This window comes from Schistocerca serialis, chromosome 4 (genome assembly GCF_023864345.2).
Source record: "Schistocerca serialis cubense isolate TAMUIC-IGC-003099 chromosome 4, iqSchSeri2.2, whole genome shotgun sequence".
In the NCBI taxonomy this organism is placed as follows: domain Eukaryota; kingdom Metazoa; phylum Arthropoda; class Insecta; order Orthoptera; family Acrididae; genus Schistocerca; species Schistocerca serialis.
The window spans coordinates 226,002,203-226,022,330 of NC_064641.1; the positions used below are offsets into that span (position 1 = coordinate 226,002,203).

General features: G+C 39.4%; 1 protein-coding gene across 2 annotated transcripts in view; it reads left to right on the plus strand.

Annotated features, from left to right (window-relative positions):
• Positions 1 to 20,128, plus strand: part of LOC126473368 (ankyrin repeat and BTB/POZ domain-containing protein 2) — a 661,367-nt gene that overhangs the window by 612,616 nt on the left and 28,623 nt on the right. For both annotated transcript variants that reach the window (XM_050100375.1, XM_050100376.1), the window contains 3 exons: positions 956 to 1,083; positions 5,284 to 5,446; positions 11,095 to 11,230. In XM_050100375.1, the coding sequence (XP_049956332.1) occupies positions 956 to 1,083; positions 5,284 to 5,446; positions 11,095 to 11,230 (427 nt within the window). The remainder of the gene's footprint in view (positions 1 to 955; positions 1,084 to 5,283; positions 5,447 to 11,094; positions 11,231 to 20,128) is intronic.

Consider the following 20,128-nt stretch of genomic DNA (forward strand, 5'->3'; position numbering starts at 1 on the left):
GCTTATAATGTGTTTTTCTTCCTGACTGTGACAAGAAACACTTACTTTTTGCAAGCTTTTCAACTAAGCTACTACTGTTGAAACTAGTTCCAATTTGGAACCCATTCCTGTAAAAACAATTCATTGGCCTTTATATACAGCTGTATCAGATGAATTTTACATGTCATAAATGTGCACACTGTTCTCACCCCCATTCCAAAGCAGCATTATCAAGATTTTCTGAGGAACTATTACTGAATTATTTGCAGCACCCAGTCACTATTAAAGCTTTTAAAATTTGAGAGTTTCCAGTATGTTAGAACTGTGTATGAGACTGGGTCTCTAACTTTGGACTTGTATCTTTTGTGGGCAAGTGTTCTACCACCTGAGCTATCCAAGCATAATGCATAAGCTGCACTCACAGCTTTACTTCTGCTGGTACTTCCTTCCTCCTTCTGAACTTCACTTGATTTTTATTTCATTACTCTTGATGCTGAAATTTGTAACAATGCTGACCTGTGGCCCATTGTTTTTTCAATCATCCTTATGAAAGAAAAACTGGTGGCAGTGAGTAGAACTTCATGGTATCTGTATGTATGTCAATAAGAAGAAAACCTCTATGATATGCATATAATAGAATGGAACTTGGGCTGCTCAGAAAACTTTTGTAAGGGTCTATTTCTGAAGCAGGCAAGAATACTGTAACAAATCAACAAGATTTTTTTTAAATATGTAATTTGTATTTGTTCATGAACAAAACTTATGTAAGAACAGGATAAATTTTTCAGTACACTGTTAAGGAATAAGTGTAATAAATAATGTTGATAAACTGTATTTTCCTTCTATGATCATTCAGTGAGCTCTTGCACAATTACATGATTAAATATGTTGGCAAACTATCTTCCTTATTGATGATTATATTTTAATAATAAATTTTCCATTCCTAATCACAAGTGAAAATACATTGTTGTTATAGGTGTCAGTAGCTAGTGGTCATGCTGAAATGGTGGCTCTCCTCTTGTCACATGGAGCACATACTTTCTTATCCACATTATTGAAGGATACCCTGTGTTACTCAGGTGCAGCTCATCGTGGATGTTACAGGTAAATAACCTTAATATCATAGAAAATGTGCTACATAAAGAAACTGTTGGCAGTTAACAGTGAAAAAAGTAACACTGAGTACTGAAAAGGAAAAATATGAAGAAGACACTGCCAGCATATTATAAAAAAACAAGTGAAGATTAAAAAGAAAATGCTCTAGAGAACACAACAGAGTCAAAAAAGGGATTGGGAACAGGGTTTATTTAACATAAATAAGGAGAAAACTTCTGGCAGCAATACAGGCAGCAATACAGGCAGCAAAAAATGCTTTTGTGCTGGACATGGTAGGAGAAACATTAACTTATAGGGAAAAGATTAGTGGTCTTTATGATTGGGTAAGATATGTTAAAGGGAACCAACAGAATGAGGAGGTAAAACAAACTTTTTTTAAAACTCATTTATTGACATTTTAAGCACAGACCTTCAACCCCATCAAAGTACTCTCCACTTACACTAATACCCTTGTCTATTATTTTATTCAATTTTTCAATACAATGTTTAAATTTTTTTTTAGAATGACTTTGTTATTTTTCTCTTCACCTCGGCAACATCAGCAAAATGCTTTCCTTACATGTCTTTTTTCATTCTAGGAAACAAATAAAAGTTACACAGGGCATTGTCGGGTGAGGAACATGGGTCATAACCATTTTTGGTCAAGCACTGCCATACAGGCTGGGCTGTGTGAGCAGGGGCATTGTCATATGGAAAAATCAGTCCCTTGACTGCCACAACTCAGTCTTTTCAAAACTTTAAACTAGAAAGCCTGGTTAACTGTCTGACACTACAGAACAAACTATGAATGGACAACTACTCTCACACTGAAAAAACAAATCAGCATTGTCTTAATGTTTGATTTCACCTGACAAGCTTCCTTGGGACAAAGCGAACTTGAAGCCTTCCACTAGCTTGATTGTTGCTTTGATACAGCACCTAGTTTCTTCATCTGTGATAATTTTTGAAAAAGAAAAAGAAAGAAATAGATCATTTTGGAACTCTTCTTTCAAAGTACAACATGCTTCCATGTGACCTTTTTTTTGTTCAACAGTTAGCAGTCATAGCATAAATGTGGCAGCCATCCTTTTCATTCGCAAATCTTCTGTCATAATTTGCTGGCACTGTACTCCAAGTCACTCCCAGCAGCTCCACAATTTCTTTAATGGTCGATCATCGATCTTCTCAATAGCGTCACCCTTGTATGCCATTTTCAGCATTTTAGGAGTTTCTGTTCCAGTTTTTCTGAGCAAGAAGCAGAATTTCATCTCTGCATGCTGTTCATGAAAATCAACCATTGCACAAGTGACAATCACACAAAGCAGTTGTCACTATAAATTCTACTGAAACTAGTCCTGATCTTATTCAGTGATGACACTCAGTTTACTGACTCTGGAAGTTTGCTCTATGTGTTTCTGGTGGCAAAACATGGTACTACTAAAGCTCTGCCCACCAAAAAATTAGTTCAGTTTCTTTTGGGTACCCCCTCATACTTCATATCTGTGGGGGAGGGCGCTGATCCAATCATATACTGTAAGGAGAAAAACAGGCACCTTCACTCAGTTGTTCGGAAATATGGAGGGTAGTCTATGGAGCATAGAACAGACAATGAAAATGAATTAGAAGGGCAAGTAGCAGGAAATGGCCTGAGAATTTCCATGTACCTACTCATATTAAGGGAATAATGAAAATACGGTACTTATAAACAGCAGGACTGGAAAGGCATGTGGGTAGGGCAGTGTGTCTGCTGATGTCCACAAAATAGCTGACCCAGAAGCTCTACCTGAAAGAATTATTTAGCTTAAGCTTGGAGAGAGGTGAGTGTCAAACGATTAGTGGACAGCCATTATGATCCCCATGCACAAGGAGGTGACGCATATGATGCTGGAAATTTCAGGCCTGTCAGTCTAACATCAGTAGCCATCATAATGATGGAAAGGTTAGCAGTTAAGTACTGTATATCTATACAATATGCAACACAAAGCAATGAATTAAAGACACTTGGTATGGATTTATGGAATAATACTCTTGTGAATCATGACAAGTAGGATTCATTCAGGATGTAGTAGACACATTAGATGAGGGGGGGGGGGGGGGGGGGACTAGACTGCTTCAACCTAGACCTCTTAAAAGCCTTTCAGATGCCATCATGGACTCTTGTTACATAAATTATGAACTGCTGAAGTAGAAGAAAGAGTAGCAGCTTGGGTAAAGGTATCTCTGCAGAGCAGAGCCCAGGATAAAATAACTCGAAGAAAGTGGAGGTGCTTTCAGGCGTATCACAGGGAATTGTGGTGGGACTCTGTTGTTTATTATGTAAATGACATATGTACTGAAATCTATCTAATATTAGAATGTTTGCAGATGATTGGCTGGTGTTAGACAAACATGAGATTGTGGCATTCTCAAGGCTGGTGTTGCAACAGTAGAGAAGTGAGTAAACACAAATGGAATGAGCATCAATGTAAGTAATAGCCAGGTGGTGAGTTTCTAACCAAGACAACAGTTGAGTATAAGTTAGGGAAAGATATACTGTCTGTGTCACTTAATTTTAAATGCTTAGGAGTGACATTTGATAGCAAATTGCATTGAGGTATTCCTGTAAGAACAATAGTTGGCAAGGCCAACAGTTTACTGCTCCAAATAATGAGAATGTTGAAGGTCCAGTCAAGGGTAGATCGAGAAAGAGGCATACTGTTCCTTGGTTTGACCTCATCTGGAGTATTGCAGTTCTATATGGAACCCATATCTGATTTCAGACCTGAAGGATGTATAAGAAAAGAGCAATAAGATTTACCCAGGTAAATTTTGAGCAAAACAGTAGAGTGTCTGCTGTGATGAAGGAGCAGAAACGGAACTTGCTGGAAATTTGGAGAAAAGGTCACATATTGGGTAACATACATAGAGCAGCTGCAGTTGCAGCACATGGTATGGTATTAAAATTAGCTGTATGTGGATCAACGGAGGAGAAGCCACAGGTTAAAGCATTGCCATAAAATAAATGTGCTACGCTGTAATAAGTCTGTAAGGTGATTTTCTTTCATATGTAAAGGAGAAAGCAGTTTACTGAAAGAGGTTTTAAGTCCCTGGCCTGAGACACTACAGTGTTTTGAGAAAAGATTGAAATAGAGCATACTGAAACATAAAATGAAAATAAGTCACCCTATAAATATAAGTATAACATACAATGCAGACTTTCACAGCTGATATTGTCTTAAAACTTCTGTGCTGGTAGGACATGGTTGATGTATAAAAATCTCGTGCCCAACTAAAATGTATACTGCTTTAGAAACGAGAAAGCTTGATTGTAATTTAACCTCCTCCTTTTTCCTGGCCTTTATCCTGTATCTTCACATGTTATTTATTGCATCTGGCAATGTTAGTGGTAGAGGGTGGTCAGGTGCCCTACCTGACACCACAGCTTCTCCCTGGAGATGTAATTTGTGTAGCCCATCTGTCTGTATCTTTTGTTATCTCGTGCAAAAGCGTGGGAATGTTTTCTCAATGTTTGAAAATTGTATAACTAAGGTGGCATGTGGGTATCTGCCCAGTATTCACCTAGTCAGATATGAGAAACTGCTTAAACATCACATCAAGGCTGCTTGACACGCTGGCCATGATAGGTAATTGGTGAGATGGATTTGGTCCAGGGCTGGCAAGTGTCTCTGATCCCAGAAGCAGCCTGCTAGCATGCCCAGGTCTTCGCAAATAATATTCATTTGGCTTAACTGCTGCACCATTCCTCATGTTCGTACCTTTATCATGTAGTTTCCAAAAATAAATCGTAAATTAAAAACATCATTTCCGCTTTCATGTTTCTATTCAAACACACCATTTAAAGTTTATGGGACCTTCTGCACCTATGTTGCAACATTATTCTTTTAGTTTTCACCAAATTTTAAAAGAATAGAGAGAAAATGTACTATCAAAATTTACTTATAAGTAATGAGATGAAAAATAAATTATTAGATAACTACCAAATAATTATTTCATGGTAACAAGCATTATGTAATTCCTTTTCAAAGATACAGTGCAAACATCTGTTTTGTAACTGTCGCAGCCTCATTCAGTTTTGTAACAGTGGGCAGTGACTGAGTGCGCTTGTCGTATTTCAAGTAAAGATGCTTCAACATGTTGTGAATTAATAATATAAGGACACAGTGAAGATACAAGAAATGAAATACAGCAAATGTCCTTTATATATTGCAGTGCGATCTCAGTTGCTGCAGCTCATGGGCAACGATCAACTCTCCATAAGTTGCTGTCCCACCCTCTGGATGCCAACAACAAAGAAGTTCTGTCACTCGAAGAGATTTTGGCAGAAGGGGCAAACCAGCTAACTGCTGATCGCCGACAGTGTGGCCGTCTTCAGGTACATTATGCTGTAGTAACGTGTACTGCCTTTGATAGCAAATTATAAGGAGAAGTCACAAGGAGAAAGATAGGCAAATTGTAACTAATTTTAATTGCAGATATCACATTGTAGTTAGAATTTTATTTAAATGGTAAAATTATTTTTTCTGGCTGTTTTGTCTCATCTTACACAGTGGAGGGGAAAAAACACAAAATTGTATTACACGTTTTCCTTAGTGATCCTCAAAGTGCCAGACATTTGTACTGTATTAACATACACAACTTTTATATTTATTTAAACATTACTTTTTTGGAGCCATGAATCATTTACAAGAACAAGAAAAACAGAACCACTCGGACAACCGAGTGTGAAAATTGCTGGTTTCAGGGTTTGGGGTGGCGACCCTGCCCCGGATCGAATTCGCCTTGCAGATTAGCAATGAGGGGGCTGGTGAGTCAGTCAGTCTTGATGTAATTTTTCAGCAGTTTCCCACATCCAGCTAGGTGAATAGTGGTCCAGTAACCATGTCCCACCTCAGAGACACACTATGCAAACATTTAAAAAACATTCTCACACTTGAAAATGAGATTTACTCAATATGCAAACAGATTGAGCACACGAATTCAGTCATGGTGTGAGGGGTGGCATCATGAAGGGCTTCATCAACTACCACTAACATTGCAAAAACCCATCTAAAACAATGCTGACCAACCAGAGAAATGGGAAAAGACTACAAGGAAGAAGAAGAAGAAGAAGAACCAAACAATGGAAAATCCAGGTTGGAATGTAACAGTATTATGAAAAGGATAGTTGCTACTCAACATGTAGTGGAGATGTTGAGGCACAGATAGGCACAACAAAAAGATTCTCAGAAAGTGAGCCAACAAGGCCTTTGTCAGAAACAGACAACATACACACAAACACTCATGCAGACACAAATCGCACATGCACGACCACAGGCTTTGGTTGCTGAGGCCAGACTGTCCCACCTGAGTCTGGTCTCAGCAACCAGAGACTGTGGCCATATGTATATATGTGTGCGTGCATATGTGTGTGTGTGTGTGTGTGTGTTTTTGTTGTCTATTTCCGATGAAGGTCTTGTTGGGCAATAGCTCATGGGCTAATGAATCGACTTAATTTACTTCTGGTACAATGGACGTGGAAGAATTATGGGCAAATTTTAAACACATTGCAAATCACGCATTGGACAAGTATGTGCCGAAAAAGTAGGTTATGGACAGAAAAGACCCACCATGGTTTAACAGCACAATTTGGAGAATGCTCAGGAAGCAAAGGCAGTTGCACTCGCGGTACAAGAAAGATCGGGAGAACGAGGACAGGCAAAAGTTAGTAGAGATTTGTGCTGCTGTGAAAAGAGTGATGCGCAAAGCATTCAACCACTACCACTGTCATGCCTTAGCAAAAGATCTTCCTGAAAACCCAAGGAAATTCTGGTCTTAGGTAAAATCGGTAAGCGGGTCGAAGGCTTCCATCCAGTCACTCACTGATCAGTCTGGCCTGACAACAGAAGGCAGCAAAACGATAGCTGAAATTTTAAATTTAACATTTGAGAAATCTTTCACGCAGGAGGATCGTATAAACATACCGCCATTTGAGTCTCGTACAGATTCCCGTATGGAGGACATAGTGATAGACATCCCTGGGGTTGTGAACCAGCTGAATGGGTTGAAAATAAATAAATCGCCAGGTCCTGATGGGATTCCAATTCGGTTTTACAGAGAGTACTCTACTGCATTGGCTCCTTACTTAGCTTGCATTTATCATGAATCTCTTGCCCAACGTACAGTCCCGAGCAACTGGAGAAAAGGACAGGTGACGCCTGTATATAAGAAGGGTAGAAGGACGGATCCTCAAAATTACAGACCAATATCCTTAACATTGGTTTGTTGCAGGATTCCCCAACATATTCTCAGTTCAAATACAATGAATTTCCTTGAGACAGAGAAGTTACTGTCCATGCAACAGCACAGCTTTAGAAAGCATTGCTCCTGCGAAACGCAACTTGCCCTTTTTTCACATGATATCTTCCGAACCATGGATGAAAGGTATCAGACGGATGCCATATTCCTTGACTTCCAGAAAGCGTTTGACTCGGTGACCCACTGCAGACTCCTAACTAAGGTACGAGCATATGGGATTGGTTCCCAAGTATGTGAATGGCTCGAAGACTTCTTAAGTAATAGAAACCAGTATGTTGTCCTCGATGGTGAGTATTCATCGGAGGTGAGGGTATCATCTGGAGTGCCCCAGGGAAGCATGGTAGGTCCGCTGTTGTTGTCTATCTACATAAATGATCTTTTGGATAGGGTGGATAGCAATGTGCGGCTGTTTGCTGATGATGCTGTGGTGTACGGGAAGGTGTTGCCGTTGAGTGACTGTAGGAGGATACAAGATAACTTGGACAGGATTTGTGATTGGTGTAAAGAATGGCAGCTAATTCTAAATATAGATAAATGTAAATTACTGCAGATGAATAGGAAAAAGAATCCTGTAATGTTTGAATACTCCATTAGTGGTATAGTGCTTGACACAGTCACGTCGATTAACTATTTGGGCGTAGCATTGCAGGGTGATATGAAGTGAGACAAGCATGTAATGGCAGTTGTGGGGAAGGTGGATAGTCGTCTTTGGTTCATTGGTAGAATTTTGCGAAGATGTGGTTCATCTGTAAAGGAGACCACTTATAAAACACTAATACAACCTATTCTTGAGTACTGCTTGAGCATTTGGGATCCCTATCAGGTCGGATTGAGGGAGGGCGTAGAAGCAATTCAGTGGTGGGCTGCTAGATTTGTTACTGGTCGGTTTGATCATCACGCGAGTGTTACGGAAATGCTTCAGGAACTCGGGTGGGAGTCTCTAGAGGAAAGGAGACATTCTTTTCGTGAATTGCTACCGAGGAAATTTAGAGAATGAGCATTTGAGGCTGAGTGCAGTACAATTTTACTGCCGCCAACTTACATTTCGCGGAAAGACCACAAAAATAAGATAAGAGAGATTAGGGCTTGTACAGAGGCATATAGGCAGTCATTTTTCTCTCGTTCTGTTTGGGAGTGGAACAGGGAGAGAAGATGCTAGTTGGGGTATGAGGTACCCTCCGCCACGCACCGTACGGTGGACTGCGGAGTATGTATGTAGATGTAGATGTAGATGTAGATCACTTTCTGACAGACTTTTTGCTGTACCTATCTGCATCTCAACATCTCTGCTATATTGTAATAAGAAGAATCATGTAGAAACAACATAGAGGAGGCACTGAATGGCAAACAGGAACAACGTAAAGCCTGCTAAAAAATTTACTCATAAGCTTTTGGACAAAGTCCTTCTTCTGAAGTAGAAGCACACACACACACACACACACACACATTTACACAAGCATAACTTACAAACACACCCACACACACACCTGGCTGCTGTCTCCGGGCGTTGGTGCCCAACTGTATTATTCCATCCTGGCTTTCCACGGTCTAATCATTTAGAAGCAATAGACAAAGGGAAAGATATTACTTGTAAACTCATTGCTGATGCTCTGGCATCATCATCACCACCACCACCACCACCGCCAACACACCATCAACCAGACCAGTGGAAATTTTGCTCACTCTGCACTTGTACAATGCTGTTTTGCCTCCACTGGATTCAAACAATAAAGAGAAACACATTTACAGTCTAATTTATAATGAATTAGCTGCAATCAGTTGCTCTTATAGGTGTTTATTTTTCGGTGATGACATTTCAGAATGCCCAGCATGCCATCTTCAGCTTTTACGTTTATTTATGTGTTGTGAATGATGTTTCCTTACTAACAGCATTGCAGAACTTTACAACATAAGTTTTTAAGACTGTTGTTGTTGTTGTTGTTGTTGTTGTGGTCTTCAGTCCTGAGACTGGTTTGATGCAGCTCTCCATGCTACTCTATCCTGTGCATGCTTCTTCATCTCCCAGTAACTACTGCAACCTACATCCTTCTGAATCTGCTTAGTGTATTCATCTCTCGGTCTCCCTCTATGATTTTTACCCTCCACGCTGCCCTCTAATGCTAAATTTGTGAACCCTTGATGCCTCAGAACATGTCCTACCAACTGGTCCCTTCTTCTTGTCAAGTTGTGCCACAAACTCCTCTTCTCCCCAATTCTATTCAATACCTCCTCATTAGTTATGTGATCTACCCATCTAATCTTCAGCATTCTTCTGTAGCACCATTCTTCTCCATGGATTTTAATTCCTACTCCAAATTTTTCTTTTGTTTCCTTTACTGCTTGCTCAATATACAGATTGAATAACATCGGGGAGAGGCTACAGCCCTTTCTCACTCCCTTCCCAACCACTGCTTCCCTTTCATGTCCCTCGACTCTTATAACTGCCATCTGGTTTCTGTACAAATTGTAAAAATGCCCTTCGCTCCCTGTATTTTACCCCTGGCACCTTTAGAATTTGAAAGAGAGTATTCCAGTCAACATTGTCGAAAGCTTTCTCTAAGTCTACAAATGCTAGAAACATAGGTTTGCCTTTCCTTAATCTTTCTTCTAAGATAAACTGTAAAGTCAGTATTGCCTCATGTGTTCCAGCATTTCTACAGAATCCATATTGATCTTCCCCGAAGTCAGCTTCCACCAGTTTTTCCATTCGTCTGTAAAGAATTCGCGTTAGTATTTTGCAGCTGTCATAAAACATTGTAAGTAAAGAAAAAAATAAATGTAATCATCTAAAGATGAAGGGAACACAAAATGAATGCACACTCAAAAACATGTGTCTTGAGGGATAATTTGTTGGTGTGGCCTGCTGGAAAAGAGGTTTCTTTCATATCAGTGTATTACCTTATAAGCATTGATATCATGGACCATACAGTTTTGACTTTAAATACTAGGACCTCGGCTGTTGCGTCAAGTGATGAGGCAACGCGTGAGCTAACCAAAGGTTGGCCTTACCTCTTTTATGCCATTGCAGAAGGAGACAGTATTTACTAATTTTGCCTCCCAATCCTTGCTGCATCTGTAAGTTAGAAGTGTACTGTTTCATCAATAATTATTTTCCTACTCTCCTAAACTTTCTCCATCATAAGACTTTGCCCCTTATAAAACTAGTAGTGACTGACACCTCCAAGTGTGGAAACATCTACTCCTATAAAAAATCTGCATGTGTAAGGCATTTGTTGGGACCTATAAAAAATCTGCATGTGTAAGGCATTTGTTGGGACACAATCTGTATCTCCGTATGGGACATGCTTGCTTCATTGAGAGCCCATAGTCATTTGTAAAAGTTGCCACATTTACTGTAAAACTACTACATTTTCATTAGAATGTAACTGATGTAAAATTTATGAGTTAAAGTATCTACCTTTTGAAGTTTATTTACATACAAGAGTTCTGCACTGCAGTTGATCATCATCAATGTTACTTATTTCCAGTTTGTTGTTCTTGTGACTGACTATTCTTTTCAGCACAAGTCTATACTAAACACAGCACTCTGTCTGCAACGCACTGATGTCCTATTTTAAATTAGTCTCGTCTGAGCCATGCTGTATGATATGTTATATGTTTTAATTCTATTTCTAGTGTTATTTTCGTTAGACACTGTTATGCATCTGATAACAAATTTTTTAGTCACTGTTCACTGCAAAACACTCCCACAAAATTTATTTACAGGTTTCTTGTTCCTCCACTCCTGAAGCTAGTGGATGCTCTTCTAACAGTGAAAGTGCACAACCACTGAAATTAAGCAAACCACAGGTTAAATCATTACAGGAAGCAATGTACCACAGTGCAGAGAACAATCATCTTGGTGAGTGCAGAAGTTTATCTCTTCTATCTTTTTAAACTATTTCAATACCATACCAAAGACTGATATAATTATTGACACAATTGGAAGTCCTCCAAGACAAAATGGTGAATGGTGTGTAGGGAAGAAAAATGTAGGTGACCATTTGCTTTGGCTTTGGAAACGTTATTAGAATAGGTATTGTGAGACATCTTATTCTGCAACCTAGATAGAGGAATTATTCTTATGCTGCTGCTTGGATAGGTTATTTATTCTTGGGGCAGCTTCCCTGGAGAGAGTGCCAAGTAATGAATGGACTGGTGCTTGTTGACATCAAAACAGTACAAGCAGTAATAAAGTGAAGGCTGCCAGGACCTTCTATTGTGATGGATTGTTGGTATCACGCATACAAAAGTCATTCGGCAAATAAAGAACATTTTGTTTTGACACATGACTGTATACCCCCACCACCACATTGACCAACCACTGAACTTGGTACTGGTTCAAATGGCTCTGAGCACTATGGGACTCAACATCTGAGGTCATCAGTCCCCTAGACTTAGAATTACTTAAACCTAACTAACCTAAGGACATCACACACATCCATGCCCGAGGCAGGATTAGAACCTGCGACCATAGCAGCAGCACAGTTCCAGACTGAAGCGTCTAGAACCGCTTGGCCACAGCAGCTGGCAAACTTGGTACTCATTTGCTTGGTACGCATTTGCTTCAGTTTGGCAGTACCTACAATCCAATACAGTTGATTACTGCTTAGCTGTGTGTCTTTAAAACATGTGACAAATTGACGATCCCACTAAGTATGAGGTGCACAGTGTTATCTGCTTTTTTAAATATGCAAGTCCAACTTTTCCAAATTTATAGACATATAACTGAGGTTTACAGTAATATGATGAATGAAGCATAAGTTCGAAAGTAGTGTGTGATGTTTAATGGTCGACAGAAGAATGTTTACGATGATATCTCAGACTGATCCTCAATGGTGACTGATAGACTCAAAGCAGCAACTGAAACAAAAATCCAAGGCAATAGGCATTTCACAGTCATTGAAGTGCAGCGGACTACTATCAGATGTTTCAACAACTTTGCTGCACCATTACAAACCAGCACTGCAGAATTCTAACCCATGGAGTCATTCTCCTCCATGATAATCAATGTCTGCATGCAGCGAGAGTGACACAGGACTTGCTTCAGTGGTTTCGGTGGGAAATGTTTCAACATCCACCGTATGGTCTGGACGTAGCCCCAAGTGATCATCACCTATTCCTGAAACTGAAAGGTTTTTTTGAGTAGACAGTGCCACAGAAGTAATAATGAACTTAAAGAAGCCATTAATAAGTGGTTCAACACCTGGTGGCAACTGAGTATGGAGGAGACATATAAAAGCTGGTAAAATGGTGCAACAAGTGCCTAAATTTAAATGGTAACTGACTAGAAGAGTAGCTTGGGTATCAAATTGTATGTAAAATACAGTTTCATTTAATTACATCAAATAATAACTTCCACAGAAAAAAGTTCTTTAATTTCTGAATGACCATTGTAGAGACATAGATATTGTTGTAAGTTGCTAGCACCAATTTATTTTTTGTTGTTGTGGTTGTGACATTCAGTTTGAAGGCAAATCTGAGCAGGTCTTCACACTAGTCTATATTCCACAAATCTTTTCACCTCTGCGTAACTACTGCAACCAACATACACTTGAATCTGCTAGCTTTATTCAAACTTCAGTCTCCTCCTATGCTTTTTGCCCCCACATTTCCCCTCAGCTATCAAATTCCTGATTCTTTGATGCCAAAGGGTGTGTCCTAGCAAGTGATCCCTTCTTTTCTTCAAGTTGTGCCACAAAAATTTATTTTCACTCTGGCTCACTTCAGTATCCCTTCATCAGTTACCAACTTTATCCATACGAGGTGTGATCAACAAGTGACAGGAATTTTTGTTATTCTTAAAGAATCTTTATTATTATTATTATTATTGTTCACGTATGGGCCCAATAGGACCAAGTGAGGTACAATCCATCAATGTCACTTTTGATGGTTGACTTTCCTTTGGGTCCAAATTTGTTTCGTCATTTCAGAATGTAGTCTCTTTCTTTCATCAGACCATGGTGTTTCAGTCCATTTTCTAATTTACCTCTGACCAACTTTTCAAGCAAATATCTTTTGCCTGAATGTTTTTTTTTATCTCTAACATCTGTCTGAATCTTTATTTATTCATCAATATCAACTTTGTCCCCTTCAAAGTAATCCCCCTCAAATATAATTCACTCATGCCAGTGCCTTTTCCACTCTTTTCATGATTCTCTTTAACCTTGGGAATAGAAAAAAGTGAATACAGTGGCTGAGGTGATGTAAAAGTTTTGTTCTTTGTCAAAAAATCACAAGCAAGCAATGAGATGTGAGTGGGAGAACTATTCTGATGCAATTTCCATGAATAGTTTTGCTACAATTCTGGCTCTGTTCTTCAGATTGCTTCAAACAAATGGCACATAACATCCAGGTAGTATTCCTTTTTTACTGTATGGCCATAAGCAGGAACTGATGATGCACTATCCCATTGTCAATGAAAAAAACAGTGAGAAGAACCTTCACATGTTTTCGAAATTGTTGAATTTTTTTGGTGCTGGTTTTTCAGGCAATTTCCATTGGAACGATTGGACCTCAGTTTCAATGTCATACCCACATACTTATGTTTCATCACCTGTTATAACCTTCTTTAGAAGTTCTGAATTATTTTCTACTTCATTCAGCAATTGCTGAGTGATGTCTATGCAACTTCGTTTTTGGTGGAAATTCTCCAGTTTTGGAACAAACATTGCCACTACACATTTCATGCCTAGAACATCTGAAAAAAATACTTGGCATGAGTCAAAGAATATGCTGACATCACCAACAACATCTCTGATCTGATACGGCAATTTTCCAGAACCATTTTTGTTACTTCTTCCACAATGTCATCAGTAAGTGATGTGCTAGGGCATCCAGTGTGGTGGTCATCTTCAACATCTTGTCAGTCCTCTTTGAAATGTTAATACAACTTGTAAACTTTTTTGTTATTCATAGTAGATTCACTAAAAACCACAGTCAACTTTCAGAAAGTGGTGTTGCCCTGTATTCAGTTTTTCAAGCAAAATGTAATGGAAATTCATTGATCTATCTTTTTGAGAGTAAAAATTTGCTGAGCACTCAAAAACACATCCAACCTTTTCGACTGTCAGCAATAAATTAAACACTCAAAACAGCTGAAAATCCAAAAATACATCAGGAACATGTGCACCAACATGATAAAAATGGATGCAAAAAGGGCACGAAATTAAAAAATTCCCATTACTTTTAGATCACACCGTATATAATCTTCAGTGTGCTTCTATAGTACTGTGTTTGAGAAGCCTCTATTATCTTTTGGTTTGTGCTGCTTATCACCCACGTTTCACATCATTATAAGCTGCACTCCAGCAGGTGTACAGGATAGGAATGCGGTGAGTTTGTCTCACACATAGTGGTGATGTTGATGAGGAGGAGGAGGAGGATGAGTGGATTTGCACAAGGTGGCTGAGCAGATGATGGGGAGACTGTGGGGAAGAGGGCATGGGCGCATAATAAGTGAAGTTAGGGTCCTTAAGGTGGGTGTCAGATAGGGGATTACCGGATAGTGGGGACTGAAGTTAGGAGGAGTATGGGGACAAAGTATGTGTTGTAAGGATAACTTCTCATCCATGTAGTTCAGAAAAGTTGGTGCTGAAGTCAAATACTTTGTGCTCAGCAACGTGTTCCACTACTGGGTGGTCAGCTGAGCTCTTGGCCACAGTTTGGCAGTGTCTACTTGAATGAACATTAAAGTATTTACTTCTGCTCCCTGAATTTTAATTCTTTTTCCAAATTTCTTCTTGGTTTCCTGTACTAATTTCTCCGTGTATATATTGAATAACATGGGAGAACACTGCGACAGTGCCTCATTCCCTTCTTTAACTGTTGCCACCTTTTCATTTCTTCTGACTGCTATAACTGCAGTACAGTTTCTGTATAAGTTGTAGGAAACCTGTATTTACCCGAGTGTTTCCTTTTCTGATGAAGGCATTGGCCAAAAGCTAATGTGTAAGTGTCTTTTCACTATGCCTGGCTGGAATCAAGTGAGTCATATTTAAAGTGAGTAGCAGTCTATCCTCTTCCTAATATTGTTGACTTTCCTTATCTTATTGATATTCCAACCTGGAGTTTCCATTGTTTGACAAAAGCTGTAAACATTGATTTGTCTTTACTAACCTACAATCCTTCATATTGAACACTACACATAGTACCAATTTCTAAATTCAACTGTAATTCTTTGGGGAAGTACTACCGTGCAGTACATACAGACCATAATACCATATTTGGCACTTGATTTATCCTACTCTTACCTATCACAGTTCACACAGTTAGTTAGCCTAACTGCCCCTAGCACCATCTGATAAGACATGTTGTATGTTGAAGAGATAGTAACACAGACAATTCTTGTTCTGCATCCAGGAGAGGATGAAAGTAATATTTTAAGAGAAAGGAAAGAGGCAAGTGAAAAGATTACATCTCAGTTTGAAACTACTAACTTGTTTCATAGTGGCAATGGGTAGGAAAAAGAAGGTTGTAAGAGGAAAGAAGTTTATGATGTAGGAAGCAGGAAGAATGTGAAAATAGATAGCAAAATGAAAACCTTCAATATATGCATGGTACATGGTACAGAAACAGACTTGTACAGAAGGAGAAAATAAAATACAGTATATGAGACTCTTGTTTAAAAAAAAAAAAAAAGACAGGAGCTGGGTGGAATTATGAGGCATGTTAGACTTAACTGAGCTGAACCTGAAACAGGAGGCATTACAGATACAGCTGCCTCTCTTTTTACTTTAATAAGTTGGTTTTCTCCTTTGGATCAGAGAAATTAAATCCTATGTTTGAAGGACATAATCATGGATTGTCTTTAGATTTGGAGCATATTGTGTCATAAAACTTTGTAGTATATAGCTTTAGGTTGTTGCATTTAGAATGAGCAGTAAATAACAGTGCTCATTATTTGTTTGTGAGATGTGGTGGATGCCATATCATAATTATTTTGAGGACATTCTATTTGACTAAAATCCTGGGAATGGCTGCTACGTATGTTTTTCAGTTTATTTGTTATTGGCGATATATTTTTTTCCATGAGAATGATAACTAATGTGCAATATGGAAGCAATGAATTACACTTAAGTAGGGAGACACAGAGCCTCCGATTGAATCTGTAAGATGTCTGTTAATGACAGAAGAAAATGTTACACAGTCATCCATTTTCTGCTGTCTCATTAGAATTAATGTAAAATTAAATGAAAGTCAAGAAATGTGTTGCCGATGTAATGCTAAGAACATTAGCAAATGTTTTAGTTTTCATTTACTCAAATTTTATACCTAGTATCCTTGAATAGATATACACCATTTGACCAATTTTGAAGCGAAGAAGTTAGTATCCCTGTTGGTACAAAATTTAATGATTTTATTTATCTGTTCCTTCAGTGATCACCTTTTGGTCTAGGCTACATCTAAACTGTAATTACCAAGCAAATGTGATGACATAATCACAGAGCGCTGCTGATGTTGTTCCACAATAATTTTTAGCACTCCATATAGCAGTGTTTGATCTTTTACATTGCCGTAAAGTAGGATGACTTTGAACGGTGAGGGACTTTGAACAGAAATTTAGCGTCTTTTTAAAATAAATTCTGCAGTCTAGTGTGTAAATATGGAACTAAGGCCAGAGTTATTAAATATTGCCAATAATCGATATTTTCAGATGATGTGACAGTCGATAAAAATAACATTGTATACCAATGCCAAAAAATAAAATAATTTTATGGAAATGTAAGTTTCTTCACAAACACAAAAACATTTGCCTATTATTAGAAGCATTTTTGAATTTTGAATTTGAAATGAGTTTTTATGGGCAAGTTTAACACTTGAATGAACATTTACAGAAAGCATAAAATGTTGAATGTATTCTTTGGTGATGTAAAAGAATTAAAGTATGAAGGCTTGTCTTTCAAGGGGTGACTTTGAACAGTACCTTCCATATTCTTTGACAGCTCTCAGAGTCCCACCATATGGTCACAGAGTAGCATTCTCTTTGTCAATCAGTACCACCCAGGACTGGAGCATCTGAATCACATTCTCCACCAGGGTTTCAACTAGCTCTCATCATGTCCTGAAGTGGGGAATGTCTTACCCACTATCCTTCCTGCCCCTCACACAGTGGTATTCTGCTGACCACCAAATCTACACAATATCCTTGTCCACCCCTACTCAACCCCTCCTCCTAATCCCTTTCCCCGTGGCTCATATCCCTGTAATAGACTGCATGTCCCATGCATCCTCCCACCACCATCTACTCCGGTCCGGTCACAAGTATCACCTGTCCCATCAGTGGGAGGGCTCCCTGTGAAACCATTCATGTGATACACAAGCTAAACTGCAAACACTGTGCTGCATTCTACATGGGCACGACAACCGACAAGCTGTGTGTACGCATGAATGGCTCTGACAAAACTGTGGCCGAGAAACAGCTGGACTACACAGTTGCTGAGCACACTGCCCAACACAACATTCTTCATTTCATTGACTGCTTCACAGCTTTTGCCATCTGGATCCTTCCTATAAACACCAGCTTTTCTCAACTGTGCCTGTGGGAACTCTCCCTGCAACTCTTCCGAAACTTTTCCGTAATCCTCCTGGCCTCAACCTTCGTTAGTCATTGTCCTTCACCCACGTATCCCGTTCCCTGTTCCCACTCCAGCACTACACAGCCTTCTATTGCGTCAACACACTGACAGTCATTTTACTTCTACCTTCCCCCCACCCCCACCCCCACCCCCTACCTCCACGCCACCCCACTCCTCTGCACTACTTCTAACCTTCCAACCTCACCTAGCTGCTCTGACCTCTCCCCATCTTATCAATCTTATCACTGTATGCGCCCACAAGCAACACTTACTGTCCCCTACCCCTACCCTACCCTGCTATTCCTCCCTCTCCCCACCCAAGCTTCCTCCTTTACTCCCACCACCCAGATTGCTTGTCCCATTGTGCATTGTTGCTGCTCACAATCTGGCCTCAGCAGCCGGAGACAGTGGTCATGTAAGTATGTGTTGCATTTGCATGAATACATGTGTGTGTGTGTGTGTGTGTGTGTGTGTGTGTGTGTGTGTGTGTGTGTACGTTGACTAATTCAGAAGAGGGCCTTTTGTCTGAAACATTACTTGTTTAACAGTCTTTTTGTTGTGTCTACCTGTGACTCAACATCTCCATTATACGGCGAGCAGCAGTCTATTCCTTTCATACTTTTTCCTAATTCCATCCTGGATTTTCCATTGTTTGACTGGTATAAATTATCAGCCTATAGTATGAAACACTTAGATACACAAAACAAAAACACAGTGAGGTATTTTTTTTTAATTTTATTTATTTATTTATTTATTTTTTAAACTATACTCAAACATCATACAGGTTTGCAGAAATCAATTAATGTAGTGCTGATGGGCTAGTTAATACTGGAAATCACAATTTATTCATGACCAGAACCTTGTAAATTTTCAGATTCACAGCTTTGACTGTGGGCAACACTTTCAGCTTCATTCTGGCCTTGGGCTGAATTCTTTTCAGGTATGTTTTTAGACCACTGCAGCATCTGAATGTCATGCCGCATTGTTCCATAGTACATGGTCTTGCACAGTTTCTTTTCATGGCTGCATGTAAATATGTCAAATTACTAAAATAAGATACGACTCACAATACAGTGTCTTACAAAGGAAGACATTCTGCCATATTGGATTCAAATTGCAGGGTGGAAACACCAGAGAAGTATTTCTGTCATCGTACTGGATCTTGCTGGAATTGTTCAAATGTGAAACAGAAATATAATGGAGTTACCCATTTTTTTCACAGATCAGGATTTACATTCATTTTAAACACATTTCAGACTATTTTTAAGCGTGAGAGGATTATAATTAGAGTGCTACTGGAATCACTTAACATTCATATTTTGTTAAAAAATGTAATTGTCTGTCTTTGCTAATGTGCTCCTCAAATTATTGAGCTACCAAAAGAGGACATAGGACATGTTACTTAAGATAGAAGTTGGTAAAAACACATTACCAGTACAGTTTTATGGCAAGAATATGCCCCATAGACAATCATTGTAGCAAAACATTCTGGAAGATTAAAACTGTGTGACAGACTGAGACTCAAGCTCGGGACCTTTGGCTTTGGCAGGCAGTTGCTCTACCCACTGAGCTACCCAAGCATGACTCATGCCCCATCCTCACAGCTTCACTTCTGCCAGTACCTCGTCTCCTAGCAGTTGCCCACGAAAGGCAAAGGTCCTGATTTTGAGTCTCGGTCTGGCACACAGTTTTAACTTGCAAGGAAGTTTCACATTAGCGCACACACTGCTGCAGAGTGAAAATCTCATTCTGGAAACATCCTCCACGCTATGGCTAAGCCATCTCTCCGCAGTAGCCTTTCTTCCAGGAGTGCTAGTTCTGCAAGTTTTGCAAAAGAGCTTCTGTGAAGTTTGGAAGGTAGGAGAAGAGGTACTGGCATAAGTGAAGCTGTGAGGACAGGGTGTGAGTTGTGCTTGGGTAGCTCAGATGGTAGAGCACTTGCCTGCGAAAGGCAAAGGTCCCGAGTTCGAATCTCCGTCCGGCACACACAGTTTTAATCTGCCAGGAAGTTTCACATGAGTGCACACTCTGCTGCAGAATGGAAATCTCATTCTGGAATCACTGTAGCATCTGATATTTAAAAATTGTCTCCTGACAGTGTCTTGTTCGTAGTTCAGAAAGGAGGTGAGAACACAGCCACAAACATGGTTGCCCATTCACTAACTGTTTTAAGGTGATGGCTT